Source organism: Grampus griseus (assembly GCF_964374135.1).
Source record: "Grampus griseus genome assembly, chromosome: 10".
Lineage (NCBI taxonomy): Eukaryota > Metazoa > Chordata > Mammalia > Artiodactyla > Delphinidae > Grampus > Grampus griseus.
Genome location: NC_139004.1, coordinates 67,971,746 through 67,990,329, shown reverse-complemented (window position 1 = coordinate 67,990,329; position 18,584 = coordinate 67,971,746). Strand labels below are relative to the sequence as shown.

Genomic DNA, 18,584 nt, shown 5'->3' with positions numbered 1-18,584 from the left:
GACGTCACCGCCCCGCCACCCCGCCTCGCTTCGCCGTTCCCGCCCCGCCCCCTTTTCCCGGCTGGCGCCGCGGTGAGGCTCCTCGCCCTCGACTTCTGCCTGTCGCCCCAAGATGGCGGACACAATGAGCCGGTGTCGCGCCGGTTGGCCCTGAGGCGACCGTGAGGAGGACCGGTCTGCGAGACCCCATAGTCCCGGCAGAAGAGTGTTGCACAAGCAGGAGGAGGAAGCGGAGGAGGCGGCCCAACTGTCGGCCGCTCTCCAGCCCGCCGCCGGCGCGGCGCCCGCCCCGCCCGGGTCGGCCCCTCGGCAGCCCGCCCGTTCGCCGGGCTCCGCCCCGGCTCTGCGCCGCCGCCGCCGCCGCCACCAGCAGCCGCCGCCATGAAGCTGACCGACAGCGTGCTGCGGAGCTTCCGCGTCGCCAAGGTGTTCCGCGAGAACTCGGACAAGATTAACTGCTTCGACTTCAGCCCCAACGGCGAGACGGTCATCTCGAGCAGCGACGACGACTCCATCGTGCTCTATGACTGCCAGGAGGGCAAGTGAGTGCACCGGTGGCCTTGGGCCCGGGTCTGAGTCCCTCCCGCCCTCCCTGTCGTGGCCCTGCGCTCCCCCCGCGGCCCGCCCTCTAACCCGGTCTGGCCCGCGGCCTGTATTGCACACGCTCCCGCTGGGGCCGCGTCCCCTCAGAAGCCGTCCGGGAGACCATTTTTTTTTCTTTTAAAATAACGATAGCAATAACAGTAATCATATATTTGTTTTGTCTGCCTTCGGTCTCCTCACAGAGAGCCTTAGCATCTCTGACCAAACCACACCTTGACCTTGACCTTTAAACGCAGGGTCCGCCCACCGCTGCCCCAGCTGGTAGCTTTAACGCTCCTCTGACTCCGTCGAAGGTGCCAGTCGGCTGTGGCCCCCGCGCAGAACCGCAGAGGCTGCTCTGCTGCTTCGTTCAGCAGCGGCAGCTCGCTCTCTCTGCCCTCTGCTCGGTCACCTCGATTCAGCCCTGGCACTTCACCCGACCCCTGCCCCTCAGCTTCCCGCCGCCCTTCTGCCGGAAGGCCGCGTGGGTTGCAGTTGTTAGCTGTAAGGATTTATTTGTTGCCTCTTTGGGCCCCCTGACATTTCCTTTATGGTCCAAATCATTCTCTTGCTCCCTCAGTCCTGATGCCCATGTTTATAGTTAACTTTTTACCTGCATCCAAAACTTTTCCTTTTTGCCAGACACACCTGGCTGTCGCATCCCAACCTGAATGTGAACCTCCTAGTAGAACAAAGAAAGCATCGTCTGACAATTTCGTGTTTCTTCTTATACTTTTTTTAAAAATTATACTTTATGGTCCTCTTGGACTTATCATAATTCCGAGTCTGATCATGACATTTCTAGGTTGTCCCAAGTCCTATGGAGACTCACCACACCTGTATCTCTGCAAGATCTTAAAAGCACAGCTTTTTGCCTTTTTCCCTGGGGACCTGTCAGCTTCCCCTCACCCCCGCCCCAGACTTGCTTTCTCCAAATCCTTGCTAAATTGTGATCTTCTTTTTAAATCCTTGGGTTTTTCTTTACCTTCTCCAGCTGTTCCTTTTGTCTGTTTTGCTTAAACCAATGTTTTCTATAAACTTTCTTTTGGAACTTGTCTCTTCATTTGTGAATTTGGTTATCTGAAGTAATGCTGTATTGGTCTGGGCTATATTCTGCCCAATTTTTTCCCATTTGGGCTGTGGAAAAAGTATTATGTAACTGGCTCTGGATCTGCTTGCGGTATGTGGAAGAGTGGCCTATAGTGGTGGTCCTGAGGGAAGAGAGAATTGTTAGCTGGACTGATGCTGAGAGATGTGAGTCAATGTTATTCATTTCATAGATGGGTTTTGGTCCAGGTCCGGCCACTTGCATTAGCCTGGAATAGAAAGTAACGTATAAAGCTAGGGTGGAGATTGGGGTTGTGGGGTACTGGAGCTAGAAGTAAATTGAAGCTGACTTGCTTGAAATGTTTAGTGCTTGTGCACAGATTAGAACTTCTCCCTGGATGAATTTGAGGATGGAGATGTATATCCTCATTCAAAGAAAATGAAGGTTGTGGCAGCATTTCTTCACAGTTTCTCTCCAAATACTGCTTAATTTCTGCGGTTGGTAGGAATGACATTGACTTGAAGGCTGTCTTGTTAAAAGTAAAATGTTAATTTTATAACATAATGCAGTTTATTCATTCATGTAGCGTTTTTACATAATTACAAACTTGCAGAAAAGTTACATCATTGTTTCAAAGAACTCCAGGACCCAATAATTGGTTATATTTTGCTCTGTTTGCTTTGTCATTCTCTGTAGATACACACACACACACACACACACACACACACACACACGCACAATTTTTTCTTTCCCTGAGCCATTAGAGAGTAATTTGGAGGTATCAAGCCCCTTTATCCTAAACACTTCAGCATGGATTTCCTAAGCACAAGGACGTTTTCTTAGGTAGCCAGAGTACAGTTATCCAAATTAGGGAATTTAACATTGATACAATAGTATACAGCACGCTCTTTAAAATATTCGTATGGATTAATTGTGACCTTGTTTCATTGTGATCTGTGATCAGAGAGCAACCTGATAGGAGACCTGGGTTCTAGTTTGGCCTTGTGACCAGGTATGTGACATTGGTCAGATCACTTCGCTGGCCTCTAGGAATCTGTGATCCTAAGTGGTAATGTGAAGAAAAAATTTGCCACTAGTGTAGGTCAAACCAACATTGGAAGAAAATAACATTTTCTTGGAAGGCACAGTATCTTTATTAGATGGTACTAATGTTGGGAGTTTGAAAATGGCTAAAATAAGATTCTTTATGCTTAATATTTTCCATGTGTACTGTTCACTTAAACTTTCTTTGTAATAGAGTTCATCCATTGAGTGATTTTTTTAATTTTACTTTTTTGGCTGCACTACATAGCATGTGGGATCTTAGTTCCCCAACCAGGGATCGAACCTGCAGTCCCTGCATACAGAGTCTTAACCACTGGGCCTCCAGGGAAGTCCCGAGTGTTTTTTTTTTTTTCTTTTTTTAATTTGAAAGTATACAAAGGATATTATCTGTGGTAGGTGATGCGAATTATTCAGAGAGAAGGATTTAATATCATTTATTCGTACCTGATCACCAGAATCATAGTTTGTGCAGAGAAGCTTACCACAATATTCGTGAAAGAATGTTATGCATAAGCTCTGTAAGATCCTCTGAAATGGATGCATTAGGATCTTGCTTTCAAACTAGGAAATGATATGAGGTAAAAGATTTATGTTATTAAGAACAAAATCTCAGGTTAATACTATGGATATATTTGAGACAAATAGGCCGTATATAAGTGGAACTGAAAATTTTCCTTTAACATTGGTTCTTCAGGCTCTGTCTTCATTATTGTAGGGTAAATACTGAGATAAGTAAGCTTCTGTTTCCATTGGTAGGAGCAAAGTCAACTATCTTTTGAGAGCAAGCACACATTCACACGCACGTTCACTCACTCACTGGTTACCACACAGTAACTACATGGCAGAACCCAGGGTGGTGGACTTAACAAGGTAGCATTTGAGCTGTTCTTTTTGTTTAGTTGATCTTTCAGTAAAGGTAAAAATGTGGAAAATTAAGTGCATTTGGAGTGAGAAGTCTTGTTTGTAAATAGGTTTAATGTAGGGAAACCCTTGACGTCACAAAAATTGAAAGTGCAAATGATTAAAGTTCCCTGAGTCATCTGATTGTTTAGCATCTAGGTTTCAAGAGGCTTTTACATTGAGAGGGTGAATTTCCTTTTCATAAATTAACTTCTTGATAAACATTAATATAGGATTTATGAAATTCTCCTATACCTAAATGTAGAATATTATGAAGTTTTTGGTTAAATATTTTGCTGAGATCAGTTTCAGCTTGATCTTCAGGGTGCTATAGAAGAAGATAACATTTAAGGAACTTCAACAAATGGACTGATAACCTCTAGCTTAGAAATATGTGATTTTACATTTAAGTAAAGAGAAAAGAATCAATGACTAGTTTTGTTAGGGAGAGTGAGGTTTGTCTTGTAAAAGGCTCAGTAAGTGCTTTGGACCTGTAAGAGAGGATGGAAATATTAGGTTATATTAGGAAAGGCAGTTTTACATCTGGTTTCGGTTTTGATAAATCATTTCTTCTTAAAGAAAGAGCTTCTTTCCAAGTGAATGGCTTAAGTTCTGGCCTCATTGGTCTGACGTATTCCCATTTTCCTCTTTCTTGGAAGTTATGACTTGTTTTGTGTGTCTTTCTTCCCAAATAGATGTACTTCTTCTCAAAGCTTACTTTTGAACATTGTAGTAAAGGCTGATTTGAGCCCTCAGATTTACTTCCACTTCCTAACTTCGGCATTTGGTATCCAGAGGTGAAAACCTGTTGCACTTGATTGATTCTGTTTGTTTCCACCCTTTTGGAAGAAATTCTGTTTCTTTTCAGTGTTAGAGGTTACCAAGAATCTTCACCCTTCCCACATCATTCAAGTGCTTCTCTTTATATGAAGATCCTAGATTTTGGTGATGGAGGATTTTGATGGTTTTCTTTCTCTGTCCATTTCCTCATCAGACCAAAGAGAACCCTGTACAGTAAGAAATACGGCGTGGACCTCATCAGATACACTCATGCAGCAAACACAGTCGTTTACAGCTCTAACAAAATAGACGGTAAGCAAGCCTTCTTTTTAGGAAGTTATGGTCATGGTTTCCTTTGTTAAATTGTTCACGGAATCTTTGTGAGTACTTCTGTTTGGTTATAGTTACTTTAAATTTTCCTATGATGTTAGCTGTGCTAATATTGTTATGACTGAAGGGATGCTGGAAGCAAGCAAGCCATTAGTACTTTTGAAGGACTTGAAACTGAGTATGAAAGGTCTCCAGTTTAGAGTGGAGAGTGGAAATAGGAAGCCACAAATTGTATTTACGGTTTGAACTTCTTGAAACGAATACTTTTAGAAGAAATAAAAGGAAAGAATACTTGACAGCAAGTGGTAAACAATGCTACCTTCCTGTTCAAAATATATAGATTTGAGAATAGTTTTACAGATGCTTGAGTTATGGTAGTTTAGCAGACCTTAGAAGAGTTTTTGGTGTGTGCCCAACCATTTATGGTCTGTGTCACAAAGGACAGTATACTGACTTTAGTTATCTTTGATTCCAGGGACACTTTTTGATTTGAATTTTATCCCTTTTTCCTTTTATTTATTTATCTTATTTTTTTTGGCCGCACTGCACACATGTGAGATCTTAGTTCCCCAACCAGGGATCAAACCCGCGGCCCCTGCATTGGTAACATGGAGTCTTAGCCACTGGACCACCAGGGAAGTCTCTCCCTTTTTCCTTTTAAATAAAGTTAATGTCTTTGAAGAATAAAGACTTATTTTTAGAAATTAAACTTGTGAATTTCTTTCTCTAATAAAGGATCTCTGCCTTTACCTGCTTTTCCCCTGGGATAAGTCATTCTCAGTTGACAGATTGTCTTGGAATTGAGCTATAACACTTTCATGTTAGGACTTTTTTTTTTTTTTTTAACTTATCTCACTGATTTGTTGATTGTTTCATTTTTAGCAGTACAATTTTTCTAATGTCATTCAACAAAGATTTCTTAGACCGCTGTTTTGGTTATGCCTATCTCAGAGCAGATGGGTAGAAGTCTTTTTTTTTTTTTTTTTTTTAAATGAGACTTTTCTGCCTGTACTTGGTTTTTAGTAAGTATATCGTTTATACTTTTCATGCCTCTATTTCAGAAGTGGTTTTCTAAGTAAGCAGTGCAATTGATGCTTTTGGACAAGAATATAAAACAGGATCTTGAGGAAATATATCTCTGTGATCATCTGAATGAATGGTATATTTCTTCTATTGGGGTATATTTCTTCTGTTGGGGTGTTTTTCTGGGTGATTAAATGAGGATTCTCCAAATATGGTGCAAGATGAGGCAAATGTGTGGCACTTGCAGCTTTGCTGCCAGGCCTCTGCTGTGAGGATGTTGCCTTTCCTGTCTCGAGTGCATCCATCCTGAAGAGTTCCTCCAACGCTCCGTATCATTTTGCCTGATTCCAGGCTGAGGTAGTAGTTTGTACAGTTTGAGGGTCTATGATACCACCCGGTACAGGAGATAACTGTACAGGCCACTGCCTTGCCAGGAACAGCGCGCCAGCTACCGAGTGGGGCGGAGAGGATGGCGACGCCCTGCTCATCTCTGGGAAAACCAGGTAATGGGGAGGAAGTCTTTTTCTGCTTAGGGCAGGTGAGTAGTTCCTAGCAATAGAACAACCAGGAATACTTTATAGTTGTCATTCGAGAACTTTGAACATGTTTTCAAAGAAAACCATATTTAGTTTTGGAACACACAAAGAGTGCCTTTTTCCCTCTCCCAGGTTAAATGCCCTCTTATTAGTACCCCTGTGATCCACTGGGATGACTTGGTGCTTTCAGCCTTTCTGTTTCTGTGTTGTGTTTGCCTCCAGAATGTTCTTTCTATGCTTTCCTTTCTGTATTTTGGCCCCATTTCCTATAACCTTTTTCTCAACAATTGTTTCTTATTCCTAGTCTTTTCAGGGGCATTGTACTTTCCAGTTCTGTTCTTTATGGCACTTCGTTCCCTTCCCACCACCATCATTTTTTGTTTTGCTTTTTCAGAGGAATCATTTGGTTTTTAAGAGTATTTGTCTTATTTGCCCCAAGCACAAATCTCTGTGATTATTTCTTTCTTGGATATTGTCAAATTCTCACTGCTATGACTTGGTATAGTTCATGACTTTGATTTTTAAATGTCTTGTGATCTTTTTAACCTAAATTTTCTCATTTCCTTTGGCCACTTTATAATTCACTTTTCTGCATAAGGGACCATTGGATAGTTGGTTAATTAGAAAAGAAGTAGTAGAACATTAATTCTCTTTCCATTTTATTTAGTTTTAATGTAAGTTGTGTATCCAGTTTACATTAAGATGAGGTGAGGGTTGGGTTGACATGCTGTTGGAGAACGCTGGACAAAAGTATCTTATGCCAGAATCCAGCCTGATCCTCAGCTCAGCATGGCTGTTTAATTCTTTGAGTCTATTTCCTCAGTAGCCATATGTTTTTCTTTAAGGTTTGCCATTCTGTGGGCATTAAAATTGTTGTGAGTTTTTTTTTGGGGGGGGGTGCATATTTGCAGGACAAGTTTCATTGTAACTATGCAGAAGCCAAAGATTGGCAGCAATAGTGATTTTAAACATTGCTGTATATGCTGTCAACTTGAGAACTCTGCTTTTGAATTACGTGAAATCTCTAGTCCCGTGAAAAGTAGTTATTCACTATTATTTATTCATACCTTGCTTGGATTATGGAAAACAATGAATTCTTTGACCTTGTCTTTTCAAGATGAAAATGCAAAGTAAATTCCTTTAAAAATAGTAGGATATCATCATGCCTTATTTATCTTCTTACAGATACTATCCGTTACCTGTCCTTGCATGACAACAAATACATCAGATACTTTCCTGGACATAGCAAAAGGTAAGATGCACGTGTTACAGAAGTAGATAGTTCTTTTATCCCTGAGGTTATCCAGAGAATGAAAGAGTGGAGAGATTTTATTAGTGAACTGAAGCTAGTTTCTCACCGCTGTTTGGCATACCTCTTAATCTTCTCTTGTTAACCTTCCCTAAACAGTCAACTCATGATTAATCGAGGTTGTAGAGGCCAGGGGTAGGACTTCATAGATAAACCGAAACCTCAGTTAAAACATTAATAGGAAGAATGTGGATTAAAGATATTCAGTGGAAACCTATGTAGTAAAAATAACATTTGGCATTTAGGGATCCCAAATATCAGACATCCCTTAATGAAAGTACATTTACATGTTTGAGGCCTTCCAGTATAGGTGGCCCCCATTTCAGCATGACCCTGCTCTACATAAATGTGTTCCACATGAAGAGTTTAATGAATATGTAAAAAAAATTAATAAAATTGTTGGCTTCCCTGGTGGCACAATGGTTAAGAATCCGCCTGCCAATTCAGGGGACACAGGTTCAAGCCCTGGTCTGGGAAGATCCCACATGCCGTGAAGCAGCTAAGCCCGTGCGCCACAACCACTGAGCCTGCACTCTATAGCCTGCGAGTCACAACTGCTGAGCCTGCGTGCCACAACTACTGAAGCTCCTGTGCCTAGAGCCCATGCTCCGCAAAACAGAAGTCACCGCAGTGAGAAGTCCGCACACCGCAACAAAGAGTAGCTCCCGCTCACCGCAGCTAAAGAAAGCCCGCATGCAGCAACAAAGACCCAACGCAGCCAAAAATAAATAAATAAATAAATTTATTTTAAAAAAATAATAAAATTTTCCTTTCGTACTTTTTGAAAGTCAAGAAACTTGTTTCCTTATTTTTTTTTTAAAGGTATATATTTATTTTTATTTTTTTTGGCTGCGTTGGGTCTTTGCTACGCGCGGGCTGTCTCTATTTGCGGCGCTCGGGGGCTACTCTTCCTTGTGGTGCGCAGGTTTCTCATTGTGGCTTCTCTTGTTGAGGAGCACAGGGTCTAGGCACATGGGCTTCAGTAGTCGCGGTGCATGGGCTGTAGGGCATGAGGGCTTCAGTATTTGTGGTGTGCAAGCTCAGTAGTTGTGGCTTGCAGGCTCTAGAGTGCAGGCTCAGTAGTTGTGGCACATGGGCTTAGTTGCTCCATGGTATGTTGGATCTTCTCAGACCAGGGATCGAATCCGAGTCCCCTGCATTGGCAGGCAGATTCTTAACCACTGAGCCACCAGGGAAGTCCCCCTTATTCTGTTCTGTAATGCAGGTTGCTTCTCTCTGTCTCATCCCAATTCCCCTGTTATTTTTCCTCCAGTTTTTCGAGTTTGGGCTGAATGTTAAACACATTTTCCCTTGGATGGTATATTAATCATAGGTGCTTTCCTTTGCAAATGTACAGTAACCCTGTGTAGCTTGGAGTGGTTCAAAGCCCTGACAGGAGGTAGACCAAGAGCACTGTTTTCAGCTGCACTTCTGATTGGGCAAGGGCATTTCTGTGTTGCTGAAGATAAGAGGTGGCAGCTGTTGGTTACTGTGTAGTTCAAAGAATGGCTTGTGACAAGTAGATGTTTTTGCTTGTTTATAGTCAAATTAATGTTCACAAATATACTGTCTGTAATTAAGAGTTGATTGCAGGGCTTCCCTGGTGGCGCAGTGGTTGAGAGTCCGCCTGCCGATGCAGGGGACATGGGTTCGTGCCCCGGTCCGGGAAGATCCCACATGCCGCGGAGCGGCTGGGCCCGTGAGCCATGGCCGCTGAGCCTGCACGTCTGGAGCCTGTGCTCCGCAACGGGAGAGACCACAACAGTGAGAGGCCTGCGTACCGCAAAAAAATAAATAAATAAATAAAAGAGTTGATTGCAGTTGTTTGAAATTCTTTCCAATCTTCCCAGTTGCCCAATCTCTTGACCTCCTGACCTCCTGATTCTTAATAGATGACTTTGTCCCTCCTTTCTTGAGAAAATCAAGGCCATCCAAAATGAGTTCAACTCCTCTTTCACCTAAACTCCTTTCTTCCTTAGAACACTTTCCCTGAGAAAGAAGTAGCCTTTTCTTCTTTGAGAAAACCAACCCCTCTGTTTTTACTTCCGTCTCCTTACTGGACTTTGCTGCCCACAAACTTAGTTGGTCTTCTAAATTTATTTACTTTTATTTATTTTATTTTTGGCTCCGTTGCGTCTTCGTTGCTGCACGTGGGCTTTCTCTAGTTGTGGTGAGCGGGAGCTACTCTTCACTGTGGTGCGCAGGCTTCTTATTGCGATGACGTCTCTTGTTGTGGAGCACGGGCTCTAGGTGCACGGGCTTCAGTAGTTGTGGCACTCTGGGCTCAGTAGTTGTGGCTCACGGGCTCTAGAGCGCAGGCTCAGTAATTGGCGGCACACGGGCTTAGTTGCTCCATGGCATGTGGGATCTTCCCCGGGCTGGGGCTTGAACCCGGCAGGCGGATTCTTAACCACTGCGCCACCAGGGAAGCCCTACTCACCAGGGGAAACCTACTCGGTCTTCTTTATCTTCCTTATGGTCTTCTTTATCTTCCTTATATCAAATTTATCTCTTGAGCATGTCACCCACTTCTTTTCGCCATCAAAGATAAAAGAATAATCTGCATATTCCCTTCTCCACCTCCTCATACTCATTCACTGTTTAACTCACTCATCTAAGCCAAGCTGTTTACTCCCCTTTCCCTGCTGCCTCCAGGTAAAATCCACTGCCTGGGACTCTTTGGTGCTTAACCTCTCAGTAAAACTTTTTTTCCTTTGGCTTCTCATCTTGGTTCTGTTTTTGCTATTTTTTGCCTCTCTTTCTCTTTTTGACTCTAAACAAGGTTCTACCCTAGCTTTTTTCTCCTCCTCTTGGTATTTGGGCCATCACTGATTTCATTCACCTCAGATAGCTTCCCAAATCAGTATTTTCAGCCCATAATTTCCAGACTCAACTTCTACCTACAGGTCCAATACTCCATCCATCGTTAAATTCCTTGGGCCAGCTCCTCTGTCTGCCTCATGTTTCTTCACCTCTGTCCCTTCCAATTCTCCCGACTCAAAGTCTCTGTTACCTGTTCACTACTTTTTCCCTGCCTTCACATCCGGTGAGTTGTTAAATCCCGTTGATTCTACTTAGGTTTAACCTCATGTGTCATTGTGCTCCATACTCCTTTGCTTCTGTCCTAGCTCAGGTAAATTATTGTCAACTCCTAATCTCCCCGTCCCTCAACATCCTGCTTCTGCACCCTGTTTTTACAGCTCTGACCACAGCCTCCCTCAAGAAACCTTGGAGTCAGATTCTTTTCCCTCTGCCTGACCCATTTTCCCAGTGTTATCTCCTACCACTCCAGTTGAAGTGAACTCTGGGCTGGTTCCTGAACTGCCTCATGCCTTCCTATCTGGCAACTTCCAGAAAGGCCACTCCCATTGAAACCCTGTTCACCACAGGTGCTGCTGCTTCCTGAAAGCCTTCTCTGACCCTCTCTTGGACGTTGTCTGGACTAGACAGTTAAGCTTCCTTAGAGTTGAAGTCTTGTTCCTCCTTGTATTCCCTCTACCTCTCATCGTAGAGCCTTGTGCCAAGATAGACTTCCTCTGAACTTTTGACCTGAATACTGTGATGTAAAATTACATGTTCATATGCATTCTGCTCACTCCGTTTTATTACCACCTCAGCATTCCCAGGAAATTTTGGCTTATAGTATCTTTTAAATTTTTAAGTTGATGATCTAGTGCAAATGTTAATTTAGTTATATTGGAAGAATTTTTTTTTTTTTGGTCAAAAACTTTAAGAAAAAGTACATTTTTCCATTTTTTACTCATGGCATACATTTTAATTCTTTCTAGTGGAACCAAAACTTCCTGAACCCCTTTCAGAGTCATCCAAAATTTGAACTTCTTCTATTTCTACATTTAAAAAACCCATTCACAAATGAGCTGTGCAATTTGATCCACTTTTTTTACTCCAATTTTTTTTTTGTCAAAATGAGACAGTATAGCACCAATATTTCCTCTGTAATCTTCACCTGTGACACCAGCTCCTTTCTCTGTGAAGCGTTTTTTAGCCAAGGCAGAATGTGGAACTACTCTTCCATAACACCCAGAAGGAAGAGCCACCTGAGTGTCCATTTTCACAAGGGCTTCCTCTGTAGATGGTACTACAGACTCATAGGCACTGTACAGGTCATAGCCCACGGACCTCAAGGATCCCTCTGGTTAGGGCCGTGGCATGCTCCAAGAGGCAAGTAAAGTGGAGCCACATGCCATCCTTCTCCACGGGCTGGGCCCAAATGCCGGGGAGATGATGGGTGTCCTCAACGCAGAGCGTGGCAGAGCAAGAACATGAGCAGAGGGGACAAGAGAGCTCAGGATGAGGCCTTGGAAGAAGTGTTTTTCAGTGAGTGACTGGTGTAACCATAAGAGGGGACCCATATCAGAAATATAGCATAGGCTATTAGCATAGGGCTGTGGCTCTCTAAGTGTGGGGCCCAAACCACCAGTCTCACCATCACTGAGGAGCTTGTTAGAAACACAGATTCTCAGACCTCACCCCAGACCTACTGGATTAGAAATTCTGGCAGTGGATCCCAGCAGTCTGTTTTAACCCACCCTCCAGGTGATGCTGGTGCCACTCAGGTTTGAGAACAACAGTATAGTCCACAAACCTCTAGTTAAGGAATCATGCTTTTTTTTTTTAAATTGAGATATAGTTCAGTACCATAAATTCATCCTTTTAAAGTGTACAATTCAGTGGTTTTTAGTATATTCACAGAGTTGGGCAACCATCACCACTATCTAATTCCAGAACATATTCATCACCCCAAATAGAAACCCTGTACCCATTAACACTTCCCATTTCCCCTCTTCCCAGCCCCTGGCAACCACTAATCTACTTTCTGTCTCTATAACTTTGCCTATTCTGGATATTTTGTATAAATGGAACCAGATCATGTGTGGCCTTTTGTGTCTGACTTCTTTCACTTCATACATGTTGTAATATGAATCAGTACTTCATTTCTTTTTTATTTATTTATTTTTGGCTGCGTTGGGTCTTCATTGCTGCGCGCGGGCTTTAGTAGCGGTGAGTGGGGACTACTCTTCGTTGTGGTGCGCAGGTTTCACATTGCGGTGGCTTCTCGTTGCGGAGCACGGGCTCTAGGCTCGCGGGCTCACTAGTTGTGGCTCGCAGGCTCAGTAGTTGTCGCTCGCGGGCTCTAGAGCGCAGGCTCAGTAGTTGTGGCGCATGGGCTTAGTTGCTCTGCAGCATGTGGGATCTCCCCAGACCAGGGCTCGAACCTGTGTCCCCTGCATTGGCAGGTGGATTCTTAACCACTGCGCCACCAGGGAAGCCCCAGTACTTCATTTTTTTTTATTGCCAAATAATATTCTTGTATGACAATAACACGTTTTCTTTATCCATTCATTAGGTGATGGACATTTGGGTTGTTTCCACTTTTTAGTAATTATGAATAATGCTGTTGTGAACATACATGTACGGGGGATTTTTTGGACATATGTTTTCATTTTTCTTGGGTATATACCTAAGAGTGGAATGTTTGGATCATATAGTAACTCTGACTTTTTGAGGAAGTATAAAACTTATTCAAAGCAACTGTACCATTTTACATTCCTACCAGCAGTGTATGAGGGTTCCAGTTTCTCCACATCCTCACCAACAGTTGTTATCTCTCTTTTTGATTATAGCTTTGCTAGTGGGTATGAAGTGGTATTTCATTATGATTTGATTTGCATTGGAATCATATGTTTTTATGCTGTAGCTTTAAGTTGCTTTTTTATACTAATTGCCTTTGATTGTTCCGGATTGCTTGTGTATGTGTTTCTTAAAATGGAGTTTTTAGGAGAACACATATGTATAGGTAGGTAAAGTGGTTTAGAGTTCATATCCAATTCTTGTTAATATTTCGCTTCAACTACTATTTATCTTGATGCATTGCAGGGTGGTGGCCTTGTCCATGTCACCTGTGGATGACACTTTCATTTCTGGGTCTCTTGATAAGACCATTCGGCTCTGGGATCTCCGGTCTCCTAACTGCCAGGTAATGTTGCCTCACAGTTACACTTTAAGCGTTTTCAACTCTCCCTCTCAAGGAAGGGGGAAAGCAGTGATTCTTTCCTGGGATCCCAGAGTCTTTAAATTTTGGAGAAGATCTTTTACTGGTAGGTAGCTGGTAATTAAGCTAATACCTTAATCCGGTGCATACTTATTATGATCTGTGGCTTAGTGCTTTAAAAGCAGTTTTCCTGGAGCCTTTGAGCTATATATTTTAGACTCCAAGGATTTGTTTTTATTTGAATTCAGTGTCTATAAAATTATACAGTTAGGGTTGATCTGAAATCAATTGCATGGAGACCAGGTTTTTTTTTAACTTCATTTTAGTTAGTTTTGTGTTTGCTTTTGGTAGGATCCTGGGTTCATTAACTTTTTTAAAATTTCTTTTTTCTCAGGGTCTCATGCATTTACAGGGCAAGCCAGTTTGTTCTTTTGATCCAGAAGGATTAATTTTTGCTGCAGGTGTCAATTCTGAAATGGTCAAACTTTATGATCTTCGCTCTTTTGATAAGGTAAATCTTTGAATCTTTGAACCGTCTTGATATTATGGAAGTTTTGAAGGGTGAGATGGACATTTAAGAGCCTTTTTCTACAGTAGAGGAGGTATGTGGTAGATATTAGAAAGTGTCAGAGCAGTACTTCATCTTCTGCTTTCCCTAGTCAAAAAGGAATCTAAAGGGATAGAATGAGATTTGGCTCTGGCAGAAGGAATTATTGATGTGCCTTGGGCCTAGGGCTGCTGTCTGTCTTTTGCAGGGGCCATTTGCGACATTTAAGATGCAGTATGATCGGACTTGTGAGTGGACAGGGCTTAAGTTCAGCAATGATGGCAAACTCATCCTCATCTCCACCAATGGCAGCTTCATCCGTCTGATCGATGCATTCAAGGGAGTGGTGATGCATACGTTTGGGGTGAGCTGACAACTTTTAACCATGTTTTTTTCCCCATACTCTACCTTTTTTCCATGCTCATCCCTTCTGAGAATTGTGTTAGCTAGTTAGTGGAGACCGGCAGTTGTCCTTGGCTCACTCATCGAGGCATGGACTTGCATTTTCTTCCTGCACGTGGCATTATTTCTTTTGGATTCTGAGACATTCACTTCTCACCCAGTGACTCAAGTTTGGTGTTTAGATAATATAATAAACTTCTGACCATAAACATTTTCTTACCCCCTTGAGTATGGAGTTGGGGATAAGGGGGTGAATTGTAAAGGGTGGTAGCCAGATTTGAAACCTTCATAGCACTGTGCATGAGGAAGAAAGGGTTTCACAGAAAGGAAGGTGATGTATGTACTACAACATGGATGAACCTTGAAAACATTATGCTAAGTGAAATAAGCCAGACACAAAAGGACAACTGTTGGACGATTCCACTTTTATATTAGTTTCCTAGAATAGAGATAGATAGTAGAACAGAGATTGCCAGGGAGCAGGGGAAGAGGGAAATGGGGAGTTACTATTAAAGATTATGAAGTTTCTGTTCAGAATGATGAAGAGGTTTTGGAGGCAGAAGATGGTAATGGTTGCATAGCATTTTAAGTATACTTAGTGTCACTGAACTGTACACTTAAAAATACTTAAAATAGTAAATTGTTATCTATATTTTACTGTAAAAAATTTTTTTCATCAAAAAAAAAAAGAAGAAGATGTATGTGCTGGGGTCAGTGTTTGTAGGCCATTATTTTTTGTTAATGGCACTGTAATGAGAATTGTTCTGCTTGTTTTAGGGTTATGCCAACAGCAAAGCCGTCACACTGGAGGCCTCGTTTACTCCAGACTCGCAGTTTATTATGATTGGTAAGCTTCCTTTATCCCCCCGCCCCTTGGGTGTTACTTATCTGGTACTGTGCATTATGTTATTTCTGTTAGTTTTAACTAATTTAAGATATTATTTATTATCCTTTTGAGATAGAGTTTCTCAGATTTCTGTGTAGCACGTTATGTCAAAGGTATAGTGTCTTTAAACTGTCCTGACTTTGCTTTCTTTTCTGGGAACGGGCGTTAATGTTGGTCTTCCCTGGACCATCATAGAGTTAAACTCTACAAGCACTGATGTAACCCTTCATTCAGTCACCTTAGTGTAGATGTTCGTAGGGTGGTCGTATTCAGCCCCCTTTTTAAATGAGAAAACTGAAGTTAGAGGGGAAGTGACTTGCCTAGGAACAAATAACTAGGGTCTAGATCAGTTCCCAAAGTGTCTTTTCTTCACTGCCATTACTCCCTCTCCATTTCTGCTGGTGGCTGGGTCCTGAAGCTTGGCCTCTCTCCAGATGTCAATCCATGTCTGTTTGCCACTTGTCTTTGTATTGTGCCTTGAGCTGTTATATTCCTTGATCATTCTCTTCAGGTTCAGAGGATGGCAAGATCCATGTCTGGAATGGAGAGAGTGGTATAAAAGTAGCTGTGTTGGATGGTAAACACACAGGCCCCATTACCTGTTTGCAGTTCAACCCCAAGTTCATGACCTTTGCCAGTGCTTGTTCCAACATGGTATGTGAACAACGGGAGATGTCCTTCATCTAGGGGCCCTTTCCAGTTGGGGTGGTGGGTCCTTCAATGAGCACAGTGAGCTGTGTTCTAAATAGGTACAATTACAAGCACCCAAGTTCATGTTTCTCAGCTGGTGGCTTCCCTATTTCACCTCTATTATCTGATCTTTGGTTGCGCTGGTCTTTCACTTTTGCTCTTCTTTCCATGACCTGGGATCGCGAGCTCCCAGGAGATCTTAGGCCAGTTTTTTTGCTCTGGCTCCTGGTTTTATGCCCAAACTACCTGGGGCTATGCCTCACAGCTTTTTGGCTTCTTAAAATACTTTGAACCAGCCTTTTGTGGCTGTACCCTTTCAGTTTTCCATTCTTCTCAGGTTATGCTGAGTTCATCAGAAATTCTTACAGTTGATCACAACTCACCAGTTAGAGTTTTCTCCAGGCCCCTGTCTCTTCCTAGACAACACTAGCAGAACAAAACATCAGTGAGTCTCAGCCTCCAGTTTCCTCTTAGCATCTCCTAAACCTACCTGGGTATTTGGGTATGAGGCATTTCATTACTAGCCTACCCAGAACACATTGCTCCATTTCTTTTTTTTTTTGTTTTTTAAACAAAGAAAACAGTGTCAGAAAAAAATGCAGCAAAACCATCCAGTCCAGTCCCTCACATTTTTTACAGCTCATGAATGAGAGGGTCTGTCTGAGGTCACCTGGTAGATTAGCTGTGAGGCCAAACACCCACCTCCCCAGACAGCACTTCTTCTTTTCTTTACCACTGGACCACTATGGTGGAAGTTAGACAATGTTTACTTTCACATAGATGGGAGAGTGTTTGTCCACAGATTGCCAGAGTCAACTGGTCAGGAGGGAAGGCCACCAGCCATAACTCCTCTAACTTTGGGGTTGGGTGCCTTGATGGTTGGGGAGGGGTAAGAAAAACCCTCAGAAATGAGAGGGGCTTGGCTTTTTAAAGTTGACTTATGTTCTCCTTCCATCCAGGCCTTCTGGTTGCCCACCATTGATGACTGACCTGCATAGTGCTTGGCTGTTTTCTGTACAGCGAGGGTGGCCAGTAGGAAAAAACTCAGAGGGAACTAAGATAATAGTGAGATTGGATCATTTGACTGGGCTGGAGAGCATCCTTCCACATGGCCTTCCCAAGGATGTGCTGTACATTTGCTCAAAAGAAAAAAATTACTTTGTCAATCTTCTTCAAAAGGACTCTTGGTGCGGCAGATTCAATCAGGACTCAGATTTTCCAGCTGTCACTGCACCGAGCTCCTCCAGAGGAGTGACCAGACTCGTGACTAGGGTATAGTGGGGCCCTCAAGACACCTTCAGTTTTGAATGTATTTGCTGCTGAGGAGTCGGTGAAGTTGTTAATTCTGCACATCCCTTTGCCCACCCCCATAAATGCGTGGGAAGCCACAGTTCTGGTTTTGAGATGCTGGGGCAGCTCAGTGCCCCTTGCCCTCACCCTGCATGTCTTGTTACTGGTTCTCCCTGTGTCATTGTGGCATTATCCACAACCATCATGTTACTTAGGTGCCAAATATTTACAGAAATAAGTCTCCATATATCTTAGGGTCAGAAAGGGACAGATACAGAAGGACCTTGCTTGCCAGGAAGCCTTGCAAGTTAGTCATGTGAGGGTGGATGATCTGGGTGTGCCTCAGGCTCTGGGTGAGGGAGGAGGGGTAGCAGATGAGTTCCTAGGGCTGGGAGGTTTAGCAGCAGCTTGGTGTGGTGCCCTGTCATCAAAACTAACACACAGTCCTTCTGGGTGCCTGCCAAGTTTGGTTGTATACAGAAGCAAGGTGGGCGTCTATTTTTGTACATGAGATACATCACGCTTTTCTGTGGGCCAGTATTGTGGAGTGAGTCTGAGTTGTTTACACTGATGCCTTCCCTGCCCACTGCAAGTTGTGTACATAGTCTCCAGATGATACCACCCCTTCCCCAGCTCCCAACCAGGAGCTGGCTCTAGGCTTGTGTTATATGTTATATGTTATATTCAGCCTTTTTATATATGACTTGGAATTTCTGTTGTTTGTATTTTAGCACAATGTGTGTACACCTTCATTTAAATATATCATGTGTGTGCATACATATATACATATATGTATGTATGCATGTGTGTGTGTGTGTGTGTGTGTGTGTGTGGGTGTGTGTATATACACACACATATTTAAAAAGTATCTGAAGGAGATAGAGTCCTCTGCCCCAGGAGAAAGACTGCATTCTTGCTAATAGTGTTTGTCACAAGTGTTAGTCTTCCCTATTACCTTTTTCCCTTTGGGAGACTGAACAAAAGCAAAGCTTTTGAGTGTTTGCTGTCCCCATGGCAGCTAAATGAGGGTCTTGGAATGACTCCCTTGTGTTCCTCAAGCCGCACTTTGGGGCCTTCTCTGCAGTATTAGCCCCCTTTTTGCCCAGTGATGCTCTGTCTGCGCCTGTATGTGTGTGACAGTCACTTTTGCATGCCTTTTGTGTCTGGCTCCCAGCATTTGGGG

The 18,584-nt window shown here is 43.0% G+C and overlaps 1 protein-coding gene and 1 pseudogene across 2 annotated transcripts; one reads left to right on the top strand and one right to left on the bottom strand.

Annotated features, from left to right (window-relative positions):
• The first annotated feature begins 213 nt into the window (after positions 1-213).
• On the top strand, positions 214-17,639 carry WDR82 (WD repeat domain 82). Its single transcript, XM_082663221.1, has 9 exons — positions 214-542; positions 4,590-4,687; positions 7,450-7,516; positions 13,472-13,571; positions 13,981-14,097; positions 14,342-14,497; positions 15,313-15,382; positions 15,933-16,075; positions 17,071-17,639. The coding sequence occupies exons 1-9, from the start codon at positions 382-384 to the stop codon at positions 17,098-17,100; spliced, it is 942 nt and encodes a 313-aa protein (XP_082519347.1). The 5' UTR covers positions 214-381; the 3' UTR covers positions 17,101-17,639.
• On the bottom strand, positions 11,348-11,776 carry LOC309829141 (deoxyuridine 5'-triphosphate nucleotidohydrolase, mitochondrial-like; annotated as a pseudogene). Its single transcript has one exon. The product of its transcript is annotated as a deoxyuridine 5'-triphosphate nucleotidohydrolase, mitochondrial-like (transcript).
• Positions 17,640-18,584: the final 945 nt, after the last annotated feature.